This window comes from Schistocerca gregaria, chromosome 4 (assembly GCF_023897955.1).
Source record: "Schistocerca gregaria isolate iqSchGreg1 chromosome 4, iqSchGreg1.2, whole genome shotgun sequence".
Taxonomy (NCBI): domain Eukaryota; kingdom Metazoa; phylum Arthropoda; class Insecta; order Orthoptera; family Acrididae; genus Schistocerca; species Schistocerca gregaria.
Genome location: NC_064923.1, coordinates 708,674,610 through 708,699,318, shown reverse-complemented (window position 1 = coordinate 708,699,318; position 24,709 = coordinate 708,674,610). Strand labels below are relative to the sequence as shown.

Here is a 24,709-nt window from a genome sequence, read left to right as displayed (position 1 = left end):
CTTGGAATCTATGTACAGGAATATGTAAACAAAATGCACTAGTGAACCATAGCTCAACACCTTTCTGTAATGGAAAGTAAAATGATGAGTTTGTTATCAGTGGTAAAGACTAGAATAATTGTGAACTTGACTACATCCTATGAAATATAAGCTTTTTCACGATTTCAAGATTTTTAAAGTAGCCACACCATAATCATACTCCCATGAAAGACAGAAAAATTGTCTAATAGACTATCATGAAACTTAATTATAGATTTAAAGGTATATAATTGTTGTCATACAAACAGACACAAATTTCCTTAACCAGATTAAATGTATAAGAACTAAAAGATAATCACAATACTGGAAAGAGGTGGAGCTCTATGCACATAAAATAAGTTTTGTCTCACTAACAAAGGCACATCTTCTGGCAGATCAGGTAGCCTATTCTTAAAAACAAAATTTAAAAAAAGAGGGAGGGGTAAACTTTTTACCTCAATCGACTGAACCTGAGTGGAAGAATATTAGATCCTAACAATCACTCATGATCCTGGCTCCAACATTGATAGAAAATGTCATTATTGATGACATTCTTCAACAGTGGGATGGGGATTACATGTTGTTTGTGGAAATTTGTAATCTGATCACATGAAAGGAAATCTTGTCCATGATCTGCACAGCTGGCCTAAATTAATAGTTGACACATTGTTGAGTGATCTGTTTGCAGAACTACATCTTTATGGGGAAATCAGCTGCTGGTAGTGATTGCAAGCATTGTAACTGCATTGGATATGATAAGTCATTGTGTACCACTTGCTACACAGTCTAGTGATGAACATTACTTATTGTAGCACATGTCCCCTTGTGACACTAGAGTTCTTGTTGACTGAATGAAGGATTGTTTCCTCTAGTCAAGTGTCCTTATTATGTATGCCCTTCATTGGTGGCAAGTAGCAGGTGTAACCATACCATGCTCACTAAGTTGATGACTGATTGCTTCAAACAGCCTCTGATTGAGACATTCTTGTTGTGGAAATTTCTCCGGATACAAACACTGAATAACAATGTCGTTACCATAATTTTATGCTAATCTTTAAATCACATAGGCATCTGCCAACTTTGCAGTTGTGTACATTTTTATTTCACTACTAACCGAGTACCTGGCATTGCCCAGGTATGTATGTATTCCAGTCCCCTATGATCCACCTCCTTTTCCTCTCCCTTCCCCCCTCCGTTTGTCTGTCTCCTGCTCCAACCTCTCTTCGTCCATTTCCTCCCAACTCTCTGTGTCCACCTCCTCCTCTTTCCTTCCTCTGTCCATCTCCTTCTCTTCCCTTTCTCTGTGAATTTCCTCCTCCTCCTCCTCCTCCTCCTCTCTCTCTGTCCATTTCCTTCTCCTCCCCTCTCTCCCTGTCTATGTCTTCCTCCTCTTTCCTTTCTCTTTCCATCTCCTCCTCACCCTTCTCGGTCCATCTTTTCCTTCTCTGTCCATTTCTCCCTCCTACTCTCCTTCTCCCCCCTATATGTGTCCATCTCCTTCTCCCCCTATCTTCCTGTCCATCTCCTCCTTTCCCCTCTCTTTCTATCCATCTCCTTCCTTCCCTCCTCCCTCCCCCCCCCCCCCCTCCACCTGTCCTCTTCTCAGTCCACGTTAATACTCATACCCCAATAGAAGGTTGCTGGTTAATACCCCACAGTATTTATTCTTGATAGTAAGTAGTATGTGTGCCAGATTTTGTTATAATTGATCCAGGGGTTTAGGAATAACTTTTACACATGGCTTTGCCCATGTATGCATATAACATACATTTAACATATTTCACATGTTTTTGCACACATTTCACTTGTATCTCTAGTAAATTTCATCTTACAGTTTCGTTTTCATAGAGCTGAGTGTTTACGGCATCATAGCTTGTGAACAACATGGCGTTAAATGGTGTATTTTTGTAATACATTCAGTGACATGTGTAGATACTGTCTGCAAAATGTGTTGCAAATAGAGATAGTAGCTAAGAAGTAATAAATTTAAATGCTGTGTGTGGTGCATCACACTCCTCTGTACTTATGACATCATATCTCCTGAATTGTGTGTCATACCATGATATAATCTTGCAGGTGCACTTAGTGGCACATGTTAGAGAATTCCCTCCCTAGGCCCGACAAGACGCCTCCTGAGACGCGGCAAGGCAGGAGTAGGCAAAATGCAACAAGGAATAACAATATTAATGTGCTAATAGTAAACTGCAGAAGCGTCTATAGAAAGGTCCCAGAACTGCTCTCATTAATAAACGGTCACAACGCCCATATAGTACTAGGAACAGAAAGTTGGCTGAAACCAGACGTAAACAGTAATGAAATCCTAAACTCTGATTGGAATGTATACCGCAGAGATAGGCTGGACAGTGAAGGGGGAGGCGTGTTTATAGCGATAAGAAGTGCAATAGTATCGAAGGAAATTGACGGAGATTCGAATTGTGAAATGATTTTGGGTGAAGGTCACGGTTAAAGCAGGCTCAGACATGGTAATTGGATGTCTCTATAGGCCCCCGGGCTCAGCAGCTGTTGTGGCTCAGCACCTGAAGAATAATTTGGAAAATATTTCGAGTAGATTTCCCCACCATGTTATAGTTCTGGGTGGAGATTTTAATTTGCCGGATATAGACTGGGAGACTCAAACGTTCATAACGGGTGGCAGGGACAAAGAATCCAGTGAAATATTTTTAAGTGCTTTATCTGAAAACTACCTTGAGCAGTTAAACAGAAAACCGACTCGTGGCGATAATATATTAGACCTTCTGGTGACAAACAGACCCGAACTATTTGAATCAGTTAATGCAGAACAGGGAATCAGCGATCATAAAGCAGTTACTGCGTCGATGATTTCAGCCATAAATAGAAATATTAAAAAAGGTAGGAAGATTTTTCTGTTTAGCAAAAGTGACAAAAAGCAGATTACAGAGTACCTGACGGCTCAACACAAAAGTTTTGTCTCAAGTGCAGATAGTGTTGAGGATCAGTGGACAAAGTTCAAAACCATGGTACAATATGCGTTAGATGAGTATGTGCCAAGCAAGATCGTAAGAGATGGAAAAGAGCCACCGTGGTACAACAACCGAGTTAGAAAACTGCTGCGGAAGCAAAGGGAACTTCACAGCAAACATAAACATAGCCAAAGCCTTGCAGACAAACAAAAATTACGCGAAGCGAAATGTAGTGTGAGGAGGGCTATGCGAGAGGCTTTCAATGAATTCGAAAGTAACGTTCTATGTACTGACTTGGCAGAAAATCCTAAGAAATTTTGGTCCTATGTCAAAGCGGTAGGTGGATCAAAACAAAATGTCCAGACACTCTGTGACCAAAATGGTACTGAAACAGAGGATAACAGACTAAAGGCCAAATTACTAAATGTCTTCTTCCAAAGCTGTTTCACAGAGGAAGACTGCACTGTGCTTCCTTCTCTAGATTGTCGCACAGTTGACAAAATGGTAGATATCGAAGTAGACGACAGAGGGATAGAGAAACAATTAAAATCGCTCAAAAGAGGAAAGGCCGCTGGTCCTGATGGGATACCAGTTCGATTTTACACAGAGTACGCGAAGGAACTTGCCCCCCTTCTTGCAGCGGTGTACCGTAGGTCTCTAGAAGAGCGAAGCGTTCCAAAGGATTGGAAAAGGGCACAGGTCATCCCCGTTCTCAAGAAGGGACGTCGAACAGATGTGCAGAACTATAGACCTATATCTCTAACATCGATCAGTTGTAGAATTTTGGAACACGTATTATGTTCGAGTATAATGTCTTTTCTGGAGACTAGAAATCTACTCTGTAGGAATCAGCATGGGTTTCGAAAAAGACGATCGTGTGAAACCCAGCTCGCGCTATTCGTCCACGAGACTCAGAGGGCCTTAGACACGGGTTCACAGGTAGATGCCGTGTTTCTTGACTTCCGCAAGGCGTTTGACACAGTTCCCCATAGTCGTTTAATGAACAAAGTAAGAGCATACGGACTATCAGATCAATTGTGTGATTGGATTGAGGAGTTCCTAGATAACAGAACGCAGCACGTCATTCTCAATGGAGAGAAGTCTTCCGAAGTAAGAGTGATTTCAGGTGTGCCGCAGGGGAGTGTCATAGGACCGTTGCTATTCACAATATACATAAATGACCTGGTGGATGACATCGGAAGTTCACTGAGGCTTTTTGCAGATGATGCTGTGGTGTATCGAGAGGTTGCAACAATGGAAAATTGTACTGAAATGCAGGAGGATCTGCAGCGAATTGACGCATGGTGCACGGAATGGCAATTGAATCTCAATGTAGCGAAGTGTAATGTGATGCGAATACATAGAAAGATAGGTCCCTTATCATTTAGCTACAAAATAGCAGGTCAGCAACTGGAAGCAGTTAATTCCATAAATTATCTGGGAGTACGCATTAGGAGTGATTTAAAATGGAATGATCATATAAAGTTGATCGTCGGTAAAGCAGATGCCAGACTGAGATTCATTGGAAGAATCCTAAGGAAATGCAGTCCGACAACAAAGGAAGTAAGTTACAGTACGCTTGTTCGCCCAATGCTTGAATACTGCTCAGCAGTGTGGGATCCGCACCAGGTAGGGTTGACAGAAGAGATAGAGAAGATCCAACGGAGAGCAGCGCGCTTCGTTACAGGATCATTTAGTAATTGCGAAAGCGTTACGGAGATGATAGATAAACTCCAGTGGAAGACTCTGCAGGAGAGACGCTCAGTAGCTCGGTACGGGCTTTTGTTGAAGTTTCGAGAACATACCTTCACCGAAGAGTCAAGCAGTATATTGCTCCCTCCTACGTATATCTCGCGAAGAGACCATGAGGATAAAATCAGAGAGATTAGAGCCCACACAGAAGCTTACCGACAATCCTTCTTTCCACGTACAATACGAGACTGGAATAGAAGGGAGAACCGATAGAGGTACTCAGGGTACCCTCCGCCACACACCGTCAGGTGGCTTGCGGAGTACGGATGTAGATGTAGATGTAGATGAATACTGTTTGCAAAATGTGTCATGAGTATAGTTGGTAGTAAATAAATAATATATTAAAACGCCAAGCCTGTTGCAAGTGACTAAATGCTCTTACTCTTTAGTACTGAGTAAATAAAGTCTGAGCATTCGCACCTTCTTTTTCACCCCACCCCCCACCACTTTGATAGGTAGGTGGTTCTTACCCCCACAGCAATTCTTTCCAGACTGTAAGCGATATGTGCACCACAGTTGGTTTGAAATTGGTCCAGTGGTTTAGGGGGAGATGTGGAACGTACATACATACATACATACATTATTCTGATACGTATGGATTCTGGAAATCATATTGGTGATGAACATTGCTAACCGATTATATTCTGATAAAAGTCCATGAGCATATAAACAGATGACACTGTGTGTAAGGAAAGCAATGAAGGGAGTCACATTTTAACTTGAAACTCAGTGAAATGGAACACAAAGTACTGGCCATGAACTGAGCATTGCTTATTAACTAGGTTTAACCAAGAGAGCATTTTAGCATTCCATGTAAGGAAGAGAATGATTCTCATGCTGCTTTGTTCTGTTGCTGTATGTTTCCTATTATTTTAATCTACTATGAAAAACTGTAGAAAATGAAGCCTAATCTGTAAATAAAGGACATCCAAGTAGTTGTTCATATAACAAACATACATAAGCCAAAACATTGAGACCACCTGCTTAATGTTGGTCCACATATGAAACACAATACAGCAATTTTTCTGTGTGGCATAGATTTGACAAGTCAGTGGTAGGTTTCTGGAGATATGTGGCACCAGATGTCTATGCACTGTCCATGAAATTCCCATAAATTATGGGCTCGCCATTTGTGGACACAGAGCTGGCACTCGATCGCACCCCATGAGGTGCGGGTCAGGTTACTTTGGTGCCTCAAACATCATCGTGAGTCGACCATTATGCTCATCAAACTACTGTAGGATGGTTATGGCCTTGTGACATGGTAATTTACCCTGTTACAAGATGCCATCAATGGGAAAGACATCTAGTGTAGTGGGTGCAGACGGTCCACAATATTGGTCACGTAGTCCACAGACCTCATGGAAGTCCAAATGAGTGTCCACCATAGCATAACACTGCCCCACTGCCCTGTGTCAGTAGCATGGTGCCTGTTTCATAAAATTGTTTGTCTGGTGCTACAATCTACCTTGTGTAGCAAGAAACATGATTCAACTGACTAGGTGAGTTTCCATTGATCGCCCGCTCACTGAAATTGTAATAGAGCGTGTCAGTAGATCAAAATGGTAGCACGTAGGGGTCATCTGCTGTGGGCCCTCATGTTCAGCATTGTTCGCTGAATGATGTACTCTGAAACACTTGTGCCTGCACCAGCATTGTACTCTGTCATCTGATTTGCCACTGTTCACCACATCTCGTTTTACAGAGTGGTCAAACTTCTGAGCTCCCTTGCACACCATAAGATGGCTCACAAAGTATAGATGTAGATGTCTGCATCCAACAACTTGTGGCCTTCTTTTGGTTTCACTGTTCATCTCGTCTTGGCTTATATACCTTCCTTACCATGTCACGCACCTGCACCATCATCAAATGGCATATAGTTTCACGGTGGGCAGTCATTGTAATATTTTGGCTCACCATGGTATTTTCTTCTTCTTTTGTGACATCTGCAGCTGCATCATTCTCTGCAAATCACATTTAAGTGCCTGGCAGAGGGTTCATTGAACCACCTTCACAATAATTCTCCATGATTCCAATCTCATACAGTGCACAGAAAAAGTAAACACCTATAGCTTTCCGTGCAAGCTCTCATTTCCTTTATTTTATTATGATGATCATTTCTTCCTATGTAGATCATAGTCTACAAAATACTTTTTGCATTTGGAAGTTGGTGGCTGAAATTTCAAGAAAAGATTGCGTCGCAGTGAAAAATGTCTTTGTTTTAATTATCTCCTCCCCAAATCCTGTATCATTTCAGTGACACTCTCTTTCCTATTTTGTGATAATACAAAATGTGCTGTCCTTCTTTGAACTTCCTTTATGTAATCCATCAGTCCTATCTGGTAGGGATCCCACACCGTGTAACAGTCTTCTAAAAGAGGACGGACGAGGGTAGTCTCTTTAGAATATCTGTTACATTGTCTAAATGTCCTACCGATGAAATGCAGTCTTTGGGTAGCCTTCCCCACAACATTTTTTTGTGTGTTCCTTCCAATTTAAGTTGTTTGTAACTGTAATTCCTAGGTATTTCGTTGAATTTACTGCCTTCAGATTTGACTGATTTATCATATAACCAAATTTTAATGAATTCCTTTAAGCACTCATGTGGGTGACTCACACTTTTCTTTATTTATGGTCAGTTGCCAATTTTTGCATCATACAGACTTTTTTTCTAAATCGTTTTGCAATTTGTTTTGATTTTCTGAGACTTCACTAGTCAATAAATGACAGCATCATCTGCAAACAACCTAAGACAGCTGCTCAGATTATCTCCTAAATTGTTAACATAGATAAGGAACAGCAAAGGGTCTATAGCACTACCTTGTGGAATGCCAGAAATCACTTATGTTTTACTCAATGACTTTTCATCAGTTTCTACAAATTGCGACCTCTCTGATGGGAAATCACAAATCCTGTCATATAACTGAGTTGTTATTCCATAAGCACACAATTTCGCTACAATACAGTTGACTATGTCAATAGATCATTCCCTTTGAGGTAATTCATAATGTTTGAACACAATATATGTTCCAAAATCCTGCTGCATATCAATTTTAATGATATGGTCCTGTAACTTAGTGGATTACTTCTACTACCTTTCTTGAATATTGGTATGACCTGTGCAACTTTCCAGTCTTAGGGTACGGATCTTTCGTCAAGTGAAAGGTTGTATATGATTGTTAAGTATTGTATCAGCATAATCTCAAAGGAAACTAACTGGTATACAGTCTGGACCGGAAGACTTGCTTTTGTTAAATGATTTAAGTTGCTTCACTACTCCGAAGATATCTGCTTCTACATTACTCATGGTGGCAGCTGTTCTTGATTCGAATTCTGGAATCTTTACTTTATCTTGTTTGGTAAAGGAATTTCAGAATGCTGTGTTTAATAACTGTCATCAATAGTATTTCCGTCACTATCGTGTAGACAAGGCATTGAGTGTGTCTTGCCGCCTACATTTTTCACATACGACCAGAATCTCTTTGGATTTTCTGCCAGGTATCGAGACAAAGTTTCATTGTGGAAACTATTATAAGCATTTTGCCTTGAATGCCATGCTAAATTCAAGCTTCTGCAAAAGATCACCAATCATGGAGATTTTGCATTCGTTTCAATTTGACATGATTTTTTTTTTTCATTGTTTCTGCAATAGTCTTCTGACCTGTTTTGTGTACCAAGGATGATCAGCTTCCATCATTTGTTAATTTATTTGGTATAAATCTCTCAACTGTTGCCAATACTATTTCTTTTAATTCAAGCCACATCTGGTCTATACCTACAGTGTTAATTTGGAAGGAGTGGAGATTGTCTTTCAGGAAGGCATCAAGTGAATTTTTATGTGCTTTTTTGAATGGGTGTGTTTTTCGTTTATTTTTGGGGGATTTGGGGGTTACAATATTCAGTCTCACTATGACAACCCTGTGTTCACTAATCCCTGTATCCATTTTGATGCTTGTTATTAGCTCACGATTATTTGTTGCTAAAAGGTCAAGTGTGTTTTCACAACTGTTTACTATTTGCATGGGCTCATGAATTCACTGCCTGAAATAATTTTCAGAGAACACGTGTAGCACAATTTTGGATGATGTTTTATGCATACATTCAGTTTTAAATATGTATTTGTGCCAACATATCAAGGGTAAATTAAAATCACCAACAACTATTACTGTATGGGTCGGGTATGTGTTTGAAATGAAACTCAAATTTTCTTTGAACCTTCAAGTGTGACTGCTCCTTTGTGTTACACCTTATATGTAGGAGCTCGACATGAATCTGTGATAAGAATGGGATTATGGAAAGGAAAGTTACTAATCACCATATAGCGGTCTCAGTGTGGCTATTTTTTATTTATTTACTTTTTTCATATTTAGACTGAACTCAATAATTTTACTTCATGATGAAATGATACAGAGGGTCATTAAAACAGTTTAGACAACACCATGCTCACCTCAATGTGACAAATGTTTTGAATTCAACTTTTGCAGTATTTTCATAATGAGGCCCCTCTATGCAAAGTAACAACCATTTCATTATGATTTGAGGTCAACCATATGAATCTGCAACTGGAGAATCAGTTGCATTGGCCAGTACAAATATTCACTATGAAACAGAAAGAGAAACACATTCTGTCTTCACCGATCAGTATTCTGGGAAACCGGTAAAAACTAAACGTAGCAGTAGTACATGGCATTACCAATTTGTATCCTGGATTATCATTTTCATAATTCATCTTCTTATAACTATGTTGTGTCGTGTTGTTGTTGTTGTTGTTGTCTTCAGTCCTGAGACTGGTTTGATGCAGCTCTCCATGCTACTCTATCCTGTGCAAGCTTCTTCATCTCCCAGTACTTACTGCAACCTACATCCTTCTGAATCTGCTTAGTGTATTCATCTCTTGGTCTCCCTCTACGATTTTTACCCTCCACACTGTCCTCCAATACTAAATTTGTGATCCCTTCATGCCTCAAAACATGTCCTACCAACCGGTCCCTGCTTCTTGTCAAGTTGTGCCACAAACTCCTCTTCTCCCCAATTCTATTCAAAACTTCCTCATTAGTTACGTGATCTACCCACCTAATCTTCAGCATTCTTCTGTAGCACCACATTTCAAAAGCTTCTATTCTCTTCTTGTCCAAACTATTCATCGTCCATCTTTCACTTCCTTACATGGCTACACTCCATACAAATACTTTCAGAAACGACTTCCTTACACTTAAATCTATACTCGATGTTAACAAATTTCTCTTCTTCAGAAACGCTTTCCTTGCCATTGCCAGTCTACATTTTATATCCTCTCTACTTCGACCATCATCAGTTATTTTGCTCCCCAAATAGCAAAACTCCTTTACTACTTTAAGTGTCTCATTTCCTAATCTAATTCCCTCAGCATCAGTCAACTTAATTCGACTACATTCCATTATCCTTGTTTTGCTTTTGTTGATGTTCATCTTATATCTTCCTTTCAAGACACTGTCCATTCCGTTCAACTGCTGTTCCAAGTCCTTTGCTGTCTCTGACAGAATTACAATGTCATCGGCGAACCTCAACATTTTTATTTCTTCTCCATGGATTTTAATACCTACTCCAAACTTTTCTTTTGTTTCCTTTACTGCTTGCTCAATATACAGATTGAATAACATCGGGGAGACACTACAACCCTGTCTCACTCCCTTCCCAACCACTGCTTCCCTTTCATGACCCTCAACTCTTATAACTGCCATCTGCTTTCTGTACAAACTGTAAATAGCCTTTCGCTCTCTGTATTTTACCCCTGTCATCTTTAGAATTTGAAAGAGAGTATTCCAGTCAACATTGTCAAAAGGTTTCTCTAAGTCTACAAATGCTAGAAATGTAGGTTTACCTTTCCTTAATCTATTGCCTAAGATAAGTCAGTATTGCCTCATGTGTTCCAACATTTCTGCGGAATCCAAACTGATCTTCCCCGAGGTCGGCTTCTATCAGCTTTTTCATTCGGCTGTAAAGAATTCGTGTTAGTATTTTGCAGCTGTGACTTATTAAGCTGATGGTTCTGTAATTTTCACATCTGTCAACACCTGCTTTCTTTGGGATTGGAATTATTATATTCTTCTTGAAGTCTGAGGGTATTTCACCTGTCTCATACATCTTGCTCACCAGATGGTAGAGTTTTGTCGAGACTGGCTCTCCCAAGGCCGTCAGTTGTTCTAATGGAATGTTGTCTATTCCCGGGGCCTTGTTTCGACTCAGGTCTTTCACTGCTATGTCAAACTCTTCACACAGTATCATATCTCCCATTTCGTCTTCATCTACATCCTCTTCCATTTCCATAATATTGTCCTCAAGTACATCGCCCCTGTATAGATGCCTGTGTCATAGGCAGTTATTAAATAAAAGTACACAACACTATCGAATGTACTTTTTCATTCTCTTAAAATTTAGATTCACTTAAAATTTAGTGATATTAAACTCACTCACAACGATCAGCTTGCTTGTATTTTGTCAGTTTCATAATATAGATGTTTGCATAATGAGTGTCAAACGAGGACTGACTGACAAGGAAAATTAAATAATGATTGCTGAATGCAGGTAGCCTATGGCTTTGTGCATGACATCTATACAGGATGTGTTCAAAATTCCTGTTACAAGCTTCTGGGATTGTGGAGAAGACTTGGTAGATAAAGTCTTGATAAGGAACCCGTATCTGGAAATGTACCATTTGGATATAAAATAAGTTTGATGTTAAGGTCATTTTAAAATGTTCCACTTCATTGTATGCACAATTAACTCTGACCCATGTGCTCTACATGAGTCCATGGCATAGTCAATGTTTCAAGCACTTGTTATCAGGTTCTCTTCTGTGTCACGAAGGGCATCATTCAAAGCCAAGAGTATGGTGCAAAGGTGGAACACTACAGGTAATCCTTCTAATTGATGTCATACCAGTTCCTCACAACCATTGTTGTAGTTTTTATTTTGCATTTGAAATACTTTTTTCAAAGCACATTTTTTTGTTTCATTTGAAATGCTTCAAATACAGATACTTTGCCCTTGTAAAATGCAAAAATACATGTCTTCAATTTTTTTATTTCATGCTTTGTATTTTCCCTTCATTTAATGAGCCATTTCTTTAAACATAATTAATTCCACAACTGGTACAGATATCGCAAGAAGTGCAAAAGGTATACCTGTCAAGTGATTATTACCAAGACCCTACTTATTAGAAAAGGCAGTAAGACTGGAGTACACTTTATACGTTTACAATTATCGTATGTTTAACAGTGGTGTAGTGTGAGGGGAGACTTTGAGACTTAATCTCCCCTGTATCTGTCTTAAAAAAGACGTAATATTAATTCATAACAAAAATATAAACAACTTTCTAATAAGAGCTCTAAATGTGCAAAGATATCAGTTTTGTAGCCGTCCCACACCCTGAGTATTGGTGTATTTGCCTGCTTGAGACTTGACTGCTCTCAGTCTGTGCCTCCCTTCCCTGTGTGCGCCTGCACTTTAGTGGCATTCTTGGCTCCCCTCCTCTTCTCCTTTTCTATGAAGGCTGGTGCACTGCATTTGCTAGCAGGTATCGAGAATAGTCTCTGCTGCTTCTATGCTGGCTTGTAACATGGAAGAGAACAGTCACACAGTTTGTGTTCATAGTCATTCTTTGTGTGATTATAGTGCATATTATTGTTGTGTTGCCAACATGAGTGAGCCAGCAACTAAACACCTTATAGAATTTTATTAAAAATGCTTTTTTCTACATTAACGTAAAAAAAGTGTGAATTGAAGGACAAACGACCTACTCCTATACTCAAGTGTAGTTTAAGTGAAAACAAAAACACACTTTTCAGACAGCCTGGTATGAAAAGTATATTTGGCTGACTGCGAATGCAGTCAACAACAGATTATATTGTTATATATGTCTTCCGTCTTGTGGTGAAAAGGAATGGTGCAATGAGGGGATTTGTACAATAAAGAACCTTGACAGCAAAGCACAAAAGCATCAGATATTGATTCGTCACCTGCAGAACAAAGAATAATTTCAGTTATTGGGCAAAAGTAGAATTGAGCATGCCGTTTCTGGAGCCACTTGTCTGATAGCAATAAAATACAATGAACAAGCTGCATCCAATGGGATAGTATTGGCTCGTCTTATTCATGCAATTGTATTTCTTTGTAAACAAGAACTAGCCTTTCGTGGCTGTCAAGATGATGAATCCTCCAGCAACAATATGGAATAGTTGGATTTACTAGCTCAAAGAGAGCAGTTAATCTGAGACTATCTGTCATCTTCAACCTTTAAAGGAACTTCTCCAGGTATACAGAATGATGTAATAGAAATGATAACTCTGGAAGTTAATGAGAAAATAAAATCTGGAATTCAGAACTGCAATTTCATTTCGATTCAAGCTGATGAAACATTATACGTGTCATGCAAGAGTGAAATGAGTATAATATTCAGATACTGTATTGCAGACAATCATATGATGGTGCTTCAGTAATGGCGGGCAGAGAAAGAGGACTACAAAAATAGGTGAAGCAGTTCTGTCCGTATGCGCTCTTTATTCATTGTCATGCACGCCAACAGAATTTCGTACTGTTACATGCCTCCAAAATCATACAACAAGTACACATTTGTAAGTGATCATACTGCATTCCATTTGTTTCTCAGCAAATCATCAAAATGAACTGTATTGCTAACTGAGAAAGGATGTAAACTGCCACATGCAAGCAATACTCGCTGTGGTGGGGATATTACCCACTTACTATATCCAAAAATTCATCTAATGAGTAGAAGGAGTTGCTATTCAGAAATTCTTTTAATTTCCTTTTCAATGCTATATGACTATCTGTCAGACTTTTGATGCTATTAGGTAAGTGATCAAAGACTTTTGGGGTAGCATAATTTACCCCCTTCTGAGCCAAAGTTAGATTTAACCTTGAGTAGTGAAGATCATCCTTCCTCCTATTGCTGTAGCCATGTACTCTGCTATTACTTTTGAATTCTTTCGGATTGTTAATAACAAATTTCATAAGTGAATATACATATTGCGAGGCTACAGTGAAGATCCCTAGCTCTTTAAATAACTGTAATGATCTTGGATGAGCTCCAGCAATTATTCTGATTACACACTTTTGTGCAATGAGCACTCTTTTACTCAATGATGAGTTACCCCAGAATATGATGCCTTAAGAAAGCAGAGAATGAAAATAGGCGTGGTAAGCTAATTTGCTGAGATGTATATCGCCAAAATTTGCAGTGACCCTAACAGCATAAGTAGCTGAACTCAAACGTTTCAGCAGATCTTCAATGTGTTTTTTCCAATTCACCCCCTCATCAATGCACACACCTAGAAATTTTGAATATTCTACCTTAGCTACTGATTTCTGATCGAAGTCTATATTTGTTAATGGTGTCATCCATTTACTGTGTGGAACTGTATATACTGTGTTTTGTCAAAGTTTAATGAGAGCCCATTTGCAGAGAACCACTTAATGATTTTCTGAGAAACATCATTTACAAATATTTGAACAATTATTGGTGTTTAATCAATAAGATAAATGGCATGTAACATAAATTCACTAACTAGAGATATTTTATTTGAATAAAAGTGTTTTGAAAATATGTAGTTTACATTTTGTATTTAAATACATTTATTTGAAAACATTTTGTATTTACATTTGCAATAGAAAAAAATAAGCAAATATTTGTATTTTGAATTTAAATACTATTAACAAACTATTTTGCAGATCTCTGGTGGTGTCATAATTACAACAGAAACTGATGTCATTGTGCTTTTCTCAATTTGTGTGCGTACTGTGAATCAAAAGATTTGGAAGTTATGCAGTCTTCAGACTTATTTTATATGCAAATGTTAGATTTCTGGATATGGGTTTCTTATCAAAACTTTGTCTACTAAGTCCCCTCTACAGCAGCTAAAATCGTTTGATAGAAATTCTGAAGCACTCTCTAGAAAGACACGCAGAGTACAGAAGTTGTAAACTGTTCAAAGTACTAAGCTAACATATTTTAGATGTTAACATAAGACACAGTAAAGATAAAAAAGTACAGAGTTAAGTTACCTTGATTAACTATGAGCTGTACAATTATTGAATACTATTTTATGATGTACGATTTTTAATGTGTATGGGAATTTGCAAAGCTCATGGCCGGCTGCAGTGGCCGTGCGGTTCTAGGCACTTCAGTCCGGAACCGCATGACTGCTACTGTCACAGGTTCAAATCCTGCCTCGGGCATGGATGTGTGTGATGTGCTTAGGTTAGTTAGGTTTAAGTAGTTCTAAGTTCTAGGGGACTGAAGACCTAAGATGTTAAGTACCATAGTGCTCAGAGCCATTTGGCAAAGCTCAGGAAGAATTTTCCAGAAAGTTAATTTTTATAATTTGATTGTTTCATAGACATAGATGTTCTACTACTTTTTGCTTTATGCATATTATTTCGCAAACATTTTTTTTTTTTTTTTTATAAATTTCTAGTGATGGGTTATCTGGAAAGGAATATCAGTTTGTATACATTTTTTACTACTGGTGCAAACATTTATTAGTATAAATGAACAACAGTTTTTATTAATGTTCAAATATTTTTAAAAAGTGACTTTATAGATTTATGATGGTTAGTTTTATATTAAACCAAAAAATGTGCACTGTGCTCTTAGATACAGTAACTTTCATTTACTTATAAGTAATACTTCAGTTATTTATTGTGTGGAATATCCTGAATTTTGGTGAGGTGCTTCAGAGAGATTATCACCTCTTTGGTGTTCTGTAAGTGTCCAAGTATCACAAGAAAATGTTTGCTTCAAAAAGAGGATACTTTTTTCATACACTGCTGTATGAATCATTGTTTAAACATATGCTATTTCAGAAATGGACAGGTTACCTGAATTTAAAATTAATGATGTTATTGAATTGGCATTGTCAGGGATCCTGATTAACATTGTGCCTTTCTTGTACTAACTCTGCAGTATAATTTAACTGGATAGATAAAAAATCTACTCACCAAGCAATGGCAGAGCACACACATAAAAGATGGTTGTAATTGGCAAGCTTTTGGGGCCAGTGGCTCCTTCTTCAGGCAGAAGGGTTGAAGGGGAAGGAAGAGGGGTGAAGGACAAAGACTGGAGAGGTCTGGGAAAAAGGGTAGATTTTGGGAAAGTCACCCAGAAGTGTGGGTCAGGGGAGACTTACCACATGGGATGAGAAGTCTTTCCTTCTCATTCCATGTGGTAAGCCTCCCCTGACCCACATTTCTGAGTGACTTTCCCGAAATCTACCCCTTTTTCAAGACCTCTCCAGTCCTTTTCCTTCACCCCTCCTCTGTTCCCTTCAAGATTTCTACCTGAGGAGGGAGCCACTCGCCTCGAAAACTTGACCATTATAACTGTTTTTTATGTAAGTGTTCTGCCACCACTTGTTAAGTAGATTTTTTTATCTATCCAATTAAATTATTTTGTCAATAATTAATTGTTTTCATTGTTATAACTCTGTAGTATGCAGCATGAACTAACAATACTCATTCTGTTCTTGTAGCTCGGGCACAGGGAATTATAACTTCAGTTCTGTGGTTGGTGATGGAGAGGAAGGAGGTGGTGAACTGCTGCTAGGGGGCCTTAGCAAATTCACTCGCTACTCTGTAGTTGTTCAAGCTTTCAACCAAGTTGGTTCAGGACCCCTTTCTGAGCCTGTCACAGCACAGACTATGGAGGATGGTAACATTGGCTCTTTTGTAATTAATTTTGCAGATTCTTGACATAGTTCTTGGAGCTGAATTTGCTACATTGTATCAAATGCATGATGTTTTTATTCAGTAATTAGTTTAGATGTACTGCATGATCAAAATACCTTCACAACTTGAAGTAGATACTAAGAGAGTAGTTTGAATGTGTTCATATCAGCATACACCATCTCATGTAAACTAGTTTTAGTTTGCAATTTAAGCCGTAAAAAAGGAGTTTGATTTGCTGCTTCTGGCGACATACTGTTTGCTGAACAGCCAAATTACATCGAAATATCTTTCTAATGTCCTTTTACTGTTCTTTTATATAGGTGATTAACATTATGTCTTTCTTATTCTAACTCTTCTATATGCAACATGAAATAACAGTATTTATTTTCTTCTTGTATCTGTGGCACAGGGAATTATAACTTCTGTTGGAACGATGGAAATATTTTCCTTACTGTAACTTCGTTTCCATTTGATTCTAGTGGCCTGGCCAGTAAGCATTCATGATTGCTGCTCATTCTGTTTCAAATGATAACAGAAGCACATTTTTCACACTACCAAATAATTTCATGACAGGCAGGAACTTCAAGTTGCTCTCTTTCTCCCACAGTGTTCTGTCCTTGAGTACTTGAGTAATCTTTGCTGTCTTTCCAACAGCATCTTACTGCTGTTATGATTTTCCTATACCACTGAGGAAGAATTTACAACAACCTGTTACTAGCTGTGTGTAGATACTAGTTTTATTAGGTTACTAAAATAAAGTTGAAAACCTAAGTAGTGTCTGGATCCTGCAAATCCTTCATCATTAATGTTTGTTACAGTTGTGGTATTCATTCACTGAGAGAAAAATCACATTTTATCATCGTATTTTGAGCTCTGTAGAGGCTATCCTGCAAAAATAGCCAGGCTAACACTACTAGCATGAAGGTTGTATCAACTGATAATACAGATAGGGCCTAAGTTGGTTCCTTAATGAAGACTTTCTCTTGAAAGTGGATTATCTTTTCAGGCACACAACACTGCCAGGAAATCATCTGTGGAATTTGCAATAGAAGAAGGAGGCAGTGTTAAACTGAAGATGTTTCTCAAACAGAAAGCCTTCCTCCACGATAGCCAGCATAGATTTAGGGAAGATTATTCACACAAAATCCAATTAAGAGGTTTTTTTCACATGGCACCCAGAAAGCGATGAGTTAACTCACTCAGAAAACTGCAGTGTTTCGTGAGTTCCGAAAAGCATTTGAATTAATAATACTCCAGATTATTAACAGAACTTGTGTCTGCATTGGGGATTTCTTCATAGGGAGGACACAGCAAATTATCTTGAATTGAAACTCACTGATAGATGTGAAAGTAAGGTCAGGATCCTTGCTGTCATGTTTTACTTGACAGGCGCTATTAATAGTAACCTCAGACTTTTTGCAGATAATGCAGTTATAGATAATGAAGTTCTGTCTCAAGAAAAGGCTGCACAGATATCCAGGCAGATCTTGATAAGGCTTCAGAGTTGTCCAAGCTATCTTTAAACGTTCATAAATGTAAAATTATGAACTTCACAAAATACAGAAAATATGCAGTAAAATTTTATGACCGTTAGGTCAGTGAGTCACAGTGGGTATCAGTCAACTCTTTCAGATATCAGGTTGTAACCATTTGTGGAGATGTGACATGGAAGACTCATATATTCTCAGTTGTAGGTAAAACAGGTGGTATAAATTTGATTCATTGGTAGGATACTGGGAAAATGCAATCAGTCTATAAAGGGGGATTGCTTACAGAGCACTCAGATCTTGCTCAAGTGTGTGGGAGCCTGACAGTGCGTATCGAACATATACACATAATAGTAATACAGAGATAACAGGTTGGTTGATTCATTTAAGAGTGTCAAGGAAAGACTGAAAAACCTGAAATGGCAGACACTGAAAGATCTACACCAATTTTTCCATGAAAATATACTAACTATGTTGGAAGGAGCATCATTTTCCTCCAGGGAGTCTCATGAGTTCACAAATCATCTCCATAAAACCTATGTGCTGACTGAACCTACCATAACAAATCTAGCAGCCTACCTCTGTCTTCCTTTAATTTGACCTGGTTAGGATCCTGAACACTTGGACAGTACACAAAAGTGGGTACACTGGCATTCTATATGCCATTTCCTTTATGGATTAGTTACACTTTCCCAACATTCTCCCAATAAAATGAAGTTGAGCATTCACCTTCCCTACTACCAACCTGATGTGCTCATTCCATTTTGCATTACTTTGAAATGGTATGCTTAGATATTTAATTGAAGTGACTGTGTTAAGCTGCATCCCACCAGTGCTGTATTCCAATTTGACAATACTGTTTTTCCTATGCATTTGCATTAACTTACATTTTGTACATTTAGAGCAAGCTGTCATTCATCACACCAACAAATATTTTGCCTAAGTCTTCTTGTATATTCCTACGGTCCCTCAACAATGGCTTCTTCCTGTTCACCACATTGTCATCAGCAAACAGCAATAAATTGCTGCTCACCATGTTCATCGTGTCATTGATGAACACTTGATGTTGAGAACCGCATACTGGGTTTTATTACTTAAAAAAATCTCCATGCATCTCAGGTATCTAGGAACCTAATCCATATGCTCAGACATCCATCAGCAATCTGCAGTGGAGCATCATGTCAAATACTTTCTGGAAATGCAGGAACATGGAATCTGCCTATGTCCCTTCATCCATCACTCTTTAGATATCATGTGAGAGAATGACAAACTGAATTTCACATGAGCAATGCTTTTTAAATCCATGCTGATTTGTGGACAGAAGGAAATTTATTATATTAGAACTCAGAATTTGTTCAAGAATTCTGCAGCAAACTGATGGTAAGGACATTGGTCTGTAATTATATGGCTCAGTTCTTCTACCTGTCTTATGTACAGGAGTCACCTATGCTTTTTTCCAGTTGCTTGGGACATTTTGGTGAGTGAGAGATACATGATAAACACAGGCTAAGAGAGTACTTTCTATGAAATCAAACCAGGGTTCCATCTGGACCTGATGACTTATTTGTTTTCAACTCTTTCAGCTGCTCCCTATGCCATGGATGCCAGTTTCTATGTCCTCCATGTGGGAGTCTTTTGGCAGTCAAATGACAGTATGTTCATACAATCCTCTTGCTTGAATGATTTCTTAAATGTGAAATTTAAAATTTCAGCTTTCCTTTTGTCGTCTTCTACTGGCACACCAGTTTGGTCGATGAGTGACAGGGTGGAAGCCTTTGACGTGCTCAGTGGTCTTGTGCATGACCAGCATTTTCTCAGGTTCTTGGCAAGTTCTTTTGCTAAGATATGACAGTGGAAGTAGTTGTATGCTTCACACATTGCTCTTCTTATGGACGCACAACTTTCTACTATCTTTTGTCTGTCAACATTTGTGCATTCTTTTTTGAACCTAGAGTGCAACAATATCTTTTTCCTCAACATTTTCCAAATTTGTTTACTAACCTACAGAGGTTCCTTTTCATCTTTAATTCACTTCCTTGTCACATACATTTCTAGAGCATGATTTGGCCATAATCCCTCTACATCCGTCATACTAGAGCTAATTGAAGTCCTTTCATTGTCTAAGTGGAATGATAGCAACTGCTTATCTGCTTTTTCTAGCGTAAATAATCTTCTAGCATTCTTGATGGTTTTCATCGCTATGATGATGACATGATCACTACAGTCCCTGTTTCTGTATTGACACTGCCGATTAGATCAACCCTGTTTGTAGCAACAAGGTCTAAAATATTTCCATTGCATGTGGATTGTCTAACTAGTTGTTCAAGACAGTTTTTGGAAAACGTTTTCAGAAGTACTTTACAAGACAGTCTGTCCATACCGCCTGCAGTGAATCCATATATTTTCCATGTATTCTCAGGTGGTTAAAGTCAATTCCAACCAGTGGCAGATAATTATGGGAGGCGTGCGCATTGCCACACATTCTTTGAAGAAGAATAACTCTTTGTGATTAACAAGAGACTAATTGGAGAGATTCTTAGATACAAGCAAATGAGCATAAATGCCCTTAATGATTGTGATTATGTTATGCAAGCATTGTCTGTTTGTCCTAGATCCGACTATCCTACTTTGCACACACTGTATAAAATATTTGCTTGTCTACCTGCATCTACTGCTACAGTAGAAAGAAGTTTTTCAACATTGTGGCATATAAAGACATGGCTGAGGTCAACAATGGAGGAGGATTGACTTAATGGCTTCGCTGTGTTGAAAAATCACCTTGACAGTGATTGTCCTATGGATGATGTAATTAATCAATTTGCCAGGAGGAATAGGTGCATAGAATTCATCATTTAAGAAAGATAACCACAATTCTAACTTTTTTATATCATAAGATGGCATTGTCTTGCATATGCATATAATCATTTTAAATAAAACTTTCAGAAACTTTGCATGTGACTTGATTATTTTTTATTGTGGTAAAAGTAAAGGTAGCGCAAGATATCTTTAGCGCCCCCTCCTTGATGTTTTTCTGTATCTGCCACTGCTTCCAACTAATATTGCACAATCTGAGTGTTTCTGCGGCTGGCAGGTGGCCAGTAAAAACATCAGCAATTAATTTCATATTACCTAGACCTGTTAACAAGATAACTTCATATTTCCTAGAGCTGTTACAAGCATCATATAACCTCACTGACACACTCAAATACGACGACAAAAGAGAGAACATTTTTGTCAACTGCAGTCACTCTTCCCCTTTAATTTGTCTTTCCAATACATATTCCATTAATTGCTTAATATTCAGAGCTTTCTACTTTGGATTTCAGCCAGCTCTCGGTCTAAAGAATAATTGAAGCACAAGAAATTTCCTGGAAGGCAGTATTCAGGAACTCTGTTATGAATATTTCAACAATTTACTGTTAAAATTTTGACAGTTCAAGTGTCTCTACTTTCTATGTGCTCTGATTCAGCTGTCTGCATATGCTCATCAGAGAACATCAATTTTCTACCCTGTGTGTGCTCTGGTGGGTACACAAAACCACAGGGAAACACACATGTTCCTATTAAGGTCACAACAGAATGAGTTCACGAAGTGAATGAAGCACTAAGAAGTCCAGGATATAGTGGAGTCAGCGAAGAAATACAAAAGTTCCAAATCAGTAACCACTCAAGATTGGAAAACAAACTGAGTCACTTTGGGTTTGCAATGGTGCAATATGAACAGCTACAGGGCACAGCAGCACCATAAGCCTGTGCTACTGGCTCTACAGCAGACACTACTGGTTGGAGCCACATGATGTGCATATCTTGGAGGTGGCAGGTGGCTCCTCTTATGATTGCAGTCCACAGCCGCTGCTTGCAACCTTGTTGAATACAAAACTGAAACTACTGCCTACCTTAAAAATCACCCATGTGGTTTCCACATATATTCCATTACTTCAGTAGCTGCTTCCTTTGTGTAATGCATCCTGTCCTGTCAAGAGAAATCCTACAACTCTGCACACTATGACGCAGGTCCAGAAATGTGCTGCCGTGACGATCAGAGAATTGCCAGTGCATCTGGTTGAGGCCTTCCACACTGCTGCAAACCAAAGAACCTTGACTGACACTAGGTAAAATGCTGCAAATTGTTAACTCTGCTTGCATTCTGTAAATGAGGCCAGCAGTCTTCACCACTTCCGCCAACAACACGTAGGAACTGAGGATGTCATCGGAACCCAAGCGACAGGTGTCATTGGTGCCAACTTGCAGACTACTACATCCTGCACCCTCGTTAGCCAAAGGCAGAGCCTCCTCCACATCTTGGATGAAACAAGCAGGCAGACACACTGAATGCACATTGAAATTCTTTCCATCTTTGGGCATAATTTCCCTAAATGGCTCCATAGCATGCTCAATTTAGAGCTTCCAATAACTAGTAAACCCTTTTCCCCATGTGCCTAATCAGATCCTGCTGAAGAAGTGGCCACCTGTCCACTCACAAAGTGAATGGGCGAGGTCAGACTGCCAGCCTCCACACTGACTCTCTGCCTCAAGTGACAAACCCGCATAACAAGCCACCACTCACCCTGCATAAGCATGAATCTCCCATGTTGGGTACACTATAAGTTGCCTCAACAGCATAGCCCACTGGCGAAACAAGCAGTGCCCGGAGTGTCCCGTGCAATATACCTGTTTCTCCACTGCCTTCACATCCCAAGGCAGCAGCCTCCAGATAGCTGACAGTGGCTGTTCATGAACTGCAGCCAGCTCCTCCTGCAATTGCATGCAGCACACACTGCATCCTCCTCCTAGTAACTTGAGAATTAAGTTATGAAAACAGAAACAAAAGCTAAATATGTGACTCACTAGTCTCTTGGCGCTTCACCAATGGAAGCTGCCATCTGATTAAGTGAAGAATCGAGAAATATGCTACGTACTCCTACATCTTGCTCCCATATGGATTGCAGAAACAAGATTAAGTTAATTACAGTGTACACAGATGCATTTATATGATTATTCTTCCCACACTCAATATGTGAATGGACTGAAAAGGAAACCTAATACATAGTAAAGCTGGAAGTACTGTATGCCATGCACTTCACAGTGCTTTTCAGAGTATAATTGTATATGTAGAAGCAAAGTCAGGCTGTACATTGATGTTATAAATGGAAATGAATTGTTATAATAGCCAGAATTTGTGTTTGAATGCCGTTGTAAGCCTCTATAAAATAAAGTAAAAACTGACCTTTCATATCATGTACCACTCAGAAAATTTCTTCCTGCGAGGTCTTGACTTGTCCTTTTAAAATAGTAGGTGATCAATATGTTAAAATTAGTTATCACTACTGGGAATACAATTTAATTTAATAGAGCAAAGTTGCACTTTTAAGCATCATGCTAGTTGCATGAGCATTTACTGCCAGTATACCGATGAAAGCTTATACACCAATAAACAGTGGAAAGATCAGTGTGGTGTTATTTGCTGGGAGATCTTGATGGTTTTGCAGTTTCCTTCTGGGGAGATATCATTTATTTGTGATGTATGAATGACATGTTAGAATCATCTCTTTGACAGATACTTTCCCTTGCTTACCTCAACAAAATTCCATGTAAGACATTTTAATGTTTGCAAAACACTTCCAGTAAGCATACAGTCCACATGCTCACTGAGTATTTTCCCTGTGATGGCTGCTGCCATACTTTTCTACAAAAACCACAAAAGTGATAGCTTGTATATCATGTGTTCTGCCAATCTTGTGTTGATTATATCATTGCATGCTCAAGTGTATGAAAGTTAAAAGTGTAAGGCAAGTTGAAAAAAATATCCTGCCTGAGGTTAGACAAGAAAGGTATTGCACAAGATGATTTAGCTTCTAATTTCCTTCAAAGTTGCCACTATAACTCTGCATGCATAGTTTGGCAATTCTTCCCTCTCTTGAGACATTTACCTGCCCAGATAGCCAAGTTCATTGAAGTGTCTGCTTCCGAATGGGGAGCTATGCTATCCGTGGTTCAAATGTGCCCCACAGATTAACAACAATGCCTGGGGTGCCAACCATCTTGGGTATGGAGTTTAGGTGGTTTCCCACATCCCCGTTGGAGAATACCAGTCTGGTACCCACATTCTACCTCAGATACACACTACACAACTATTTAGAAAACTATCTCTCACTTGCACATGGACTTTACTCTCTACACAGAGATGGGGGTACACTGAATCATTTCCAGGGAGTGAATTGAGACTGATGACCTTTGATGTTTATTCTCTTTAAACCCATAATCAGCAGCAGCTTTAGACAGTTACAAAATTCTGCATCTGAAGCAAGGTAAAGAATTCCAGGCTACCATGTTCCTGGCAATCATTGATTTTGAAAAGGCCTTCATTTCTGTGAAACATTAAGTGCTGTGGCAGGTGTTGCACAAGTGTGTTATGCCACAGAAGATTCTAAACAACACCAAAGACCTTTTTGATGGCTACAAATGTAGTGTGCTCCTGGAAGGAAATCTCACAGGGCCAGTGGAGTAAGAACAAGAGTCCAGAAGGGATGTCTTTTGTCACCAATACTTTTTCTATTTGCCCTTGACTCAGTTATGAGAAGAGTCACGGCAGGCAGAAGAAGAGAAATCTGATGGGGATCCATGAATTTCTGGAGGATATGAATTTCGCAGACGACAGTCTTATTAGCTCAAATGCTAGCAGATATGAAAGTTAAAGTAAACTCTGTAAAACAAGCTGAGATTGCTGGCCTCAAGATAAATATAGATAAAACATAGGAAATAAGAGTAAATTCTGAGAATATGGGAAGT

At 38.9% G+C, this 24,709-nt stretch overlaps 1 protein-coding gene across 1 annotated transcript in view; it reads left to right on the top strand.

Moving 5' to 3' along the window:
• LOC126267877 (Down syndrome cell adhesion molecule-like protein Dscam2) overlaps nucleotides 1-24,709 on the top strand; it is a 1,296,028-nt gene that overhangs the window by 1,133,152 nt on the left and 138,167 nt on the right. The window contains exon 18 of the mRNA XM_049973186.1: nucleotides 16,238-16,416. Within this exon, the coding sequence (XP_049829143.1) occupies nucleotides 16,238-16,416 (179 nt within the window). The remainder of the gene's footprint in view (nucleotides 1-16,237; nucleotides 16,417-24,709) is intronic.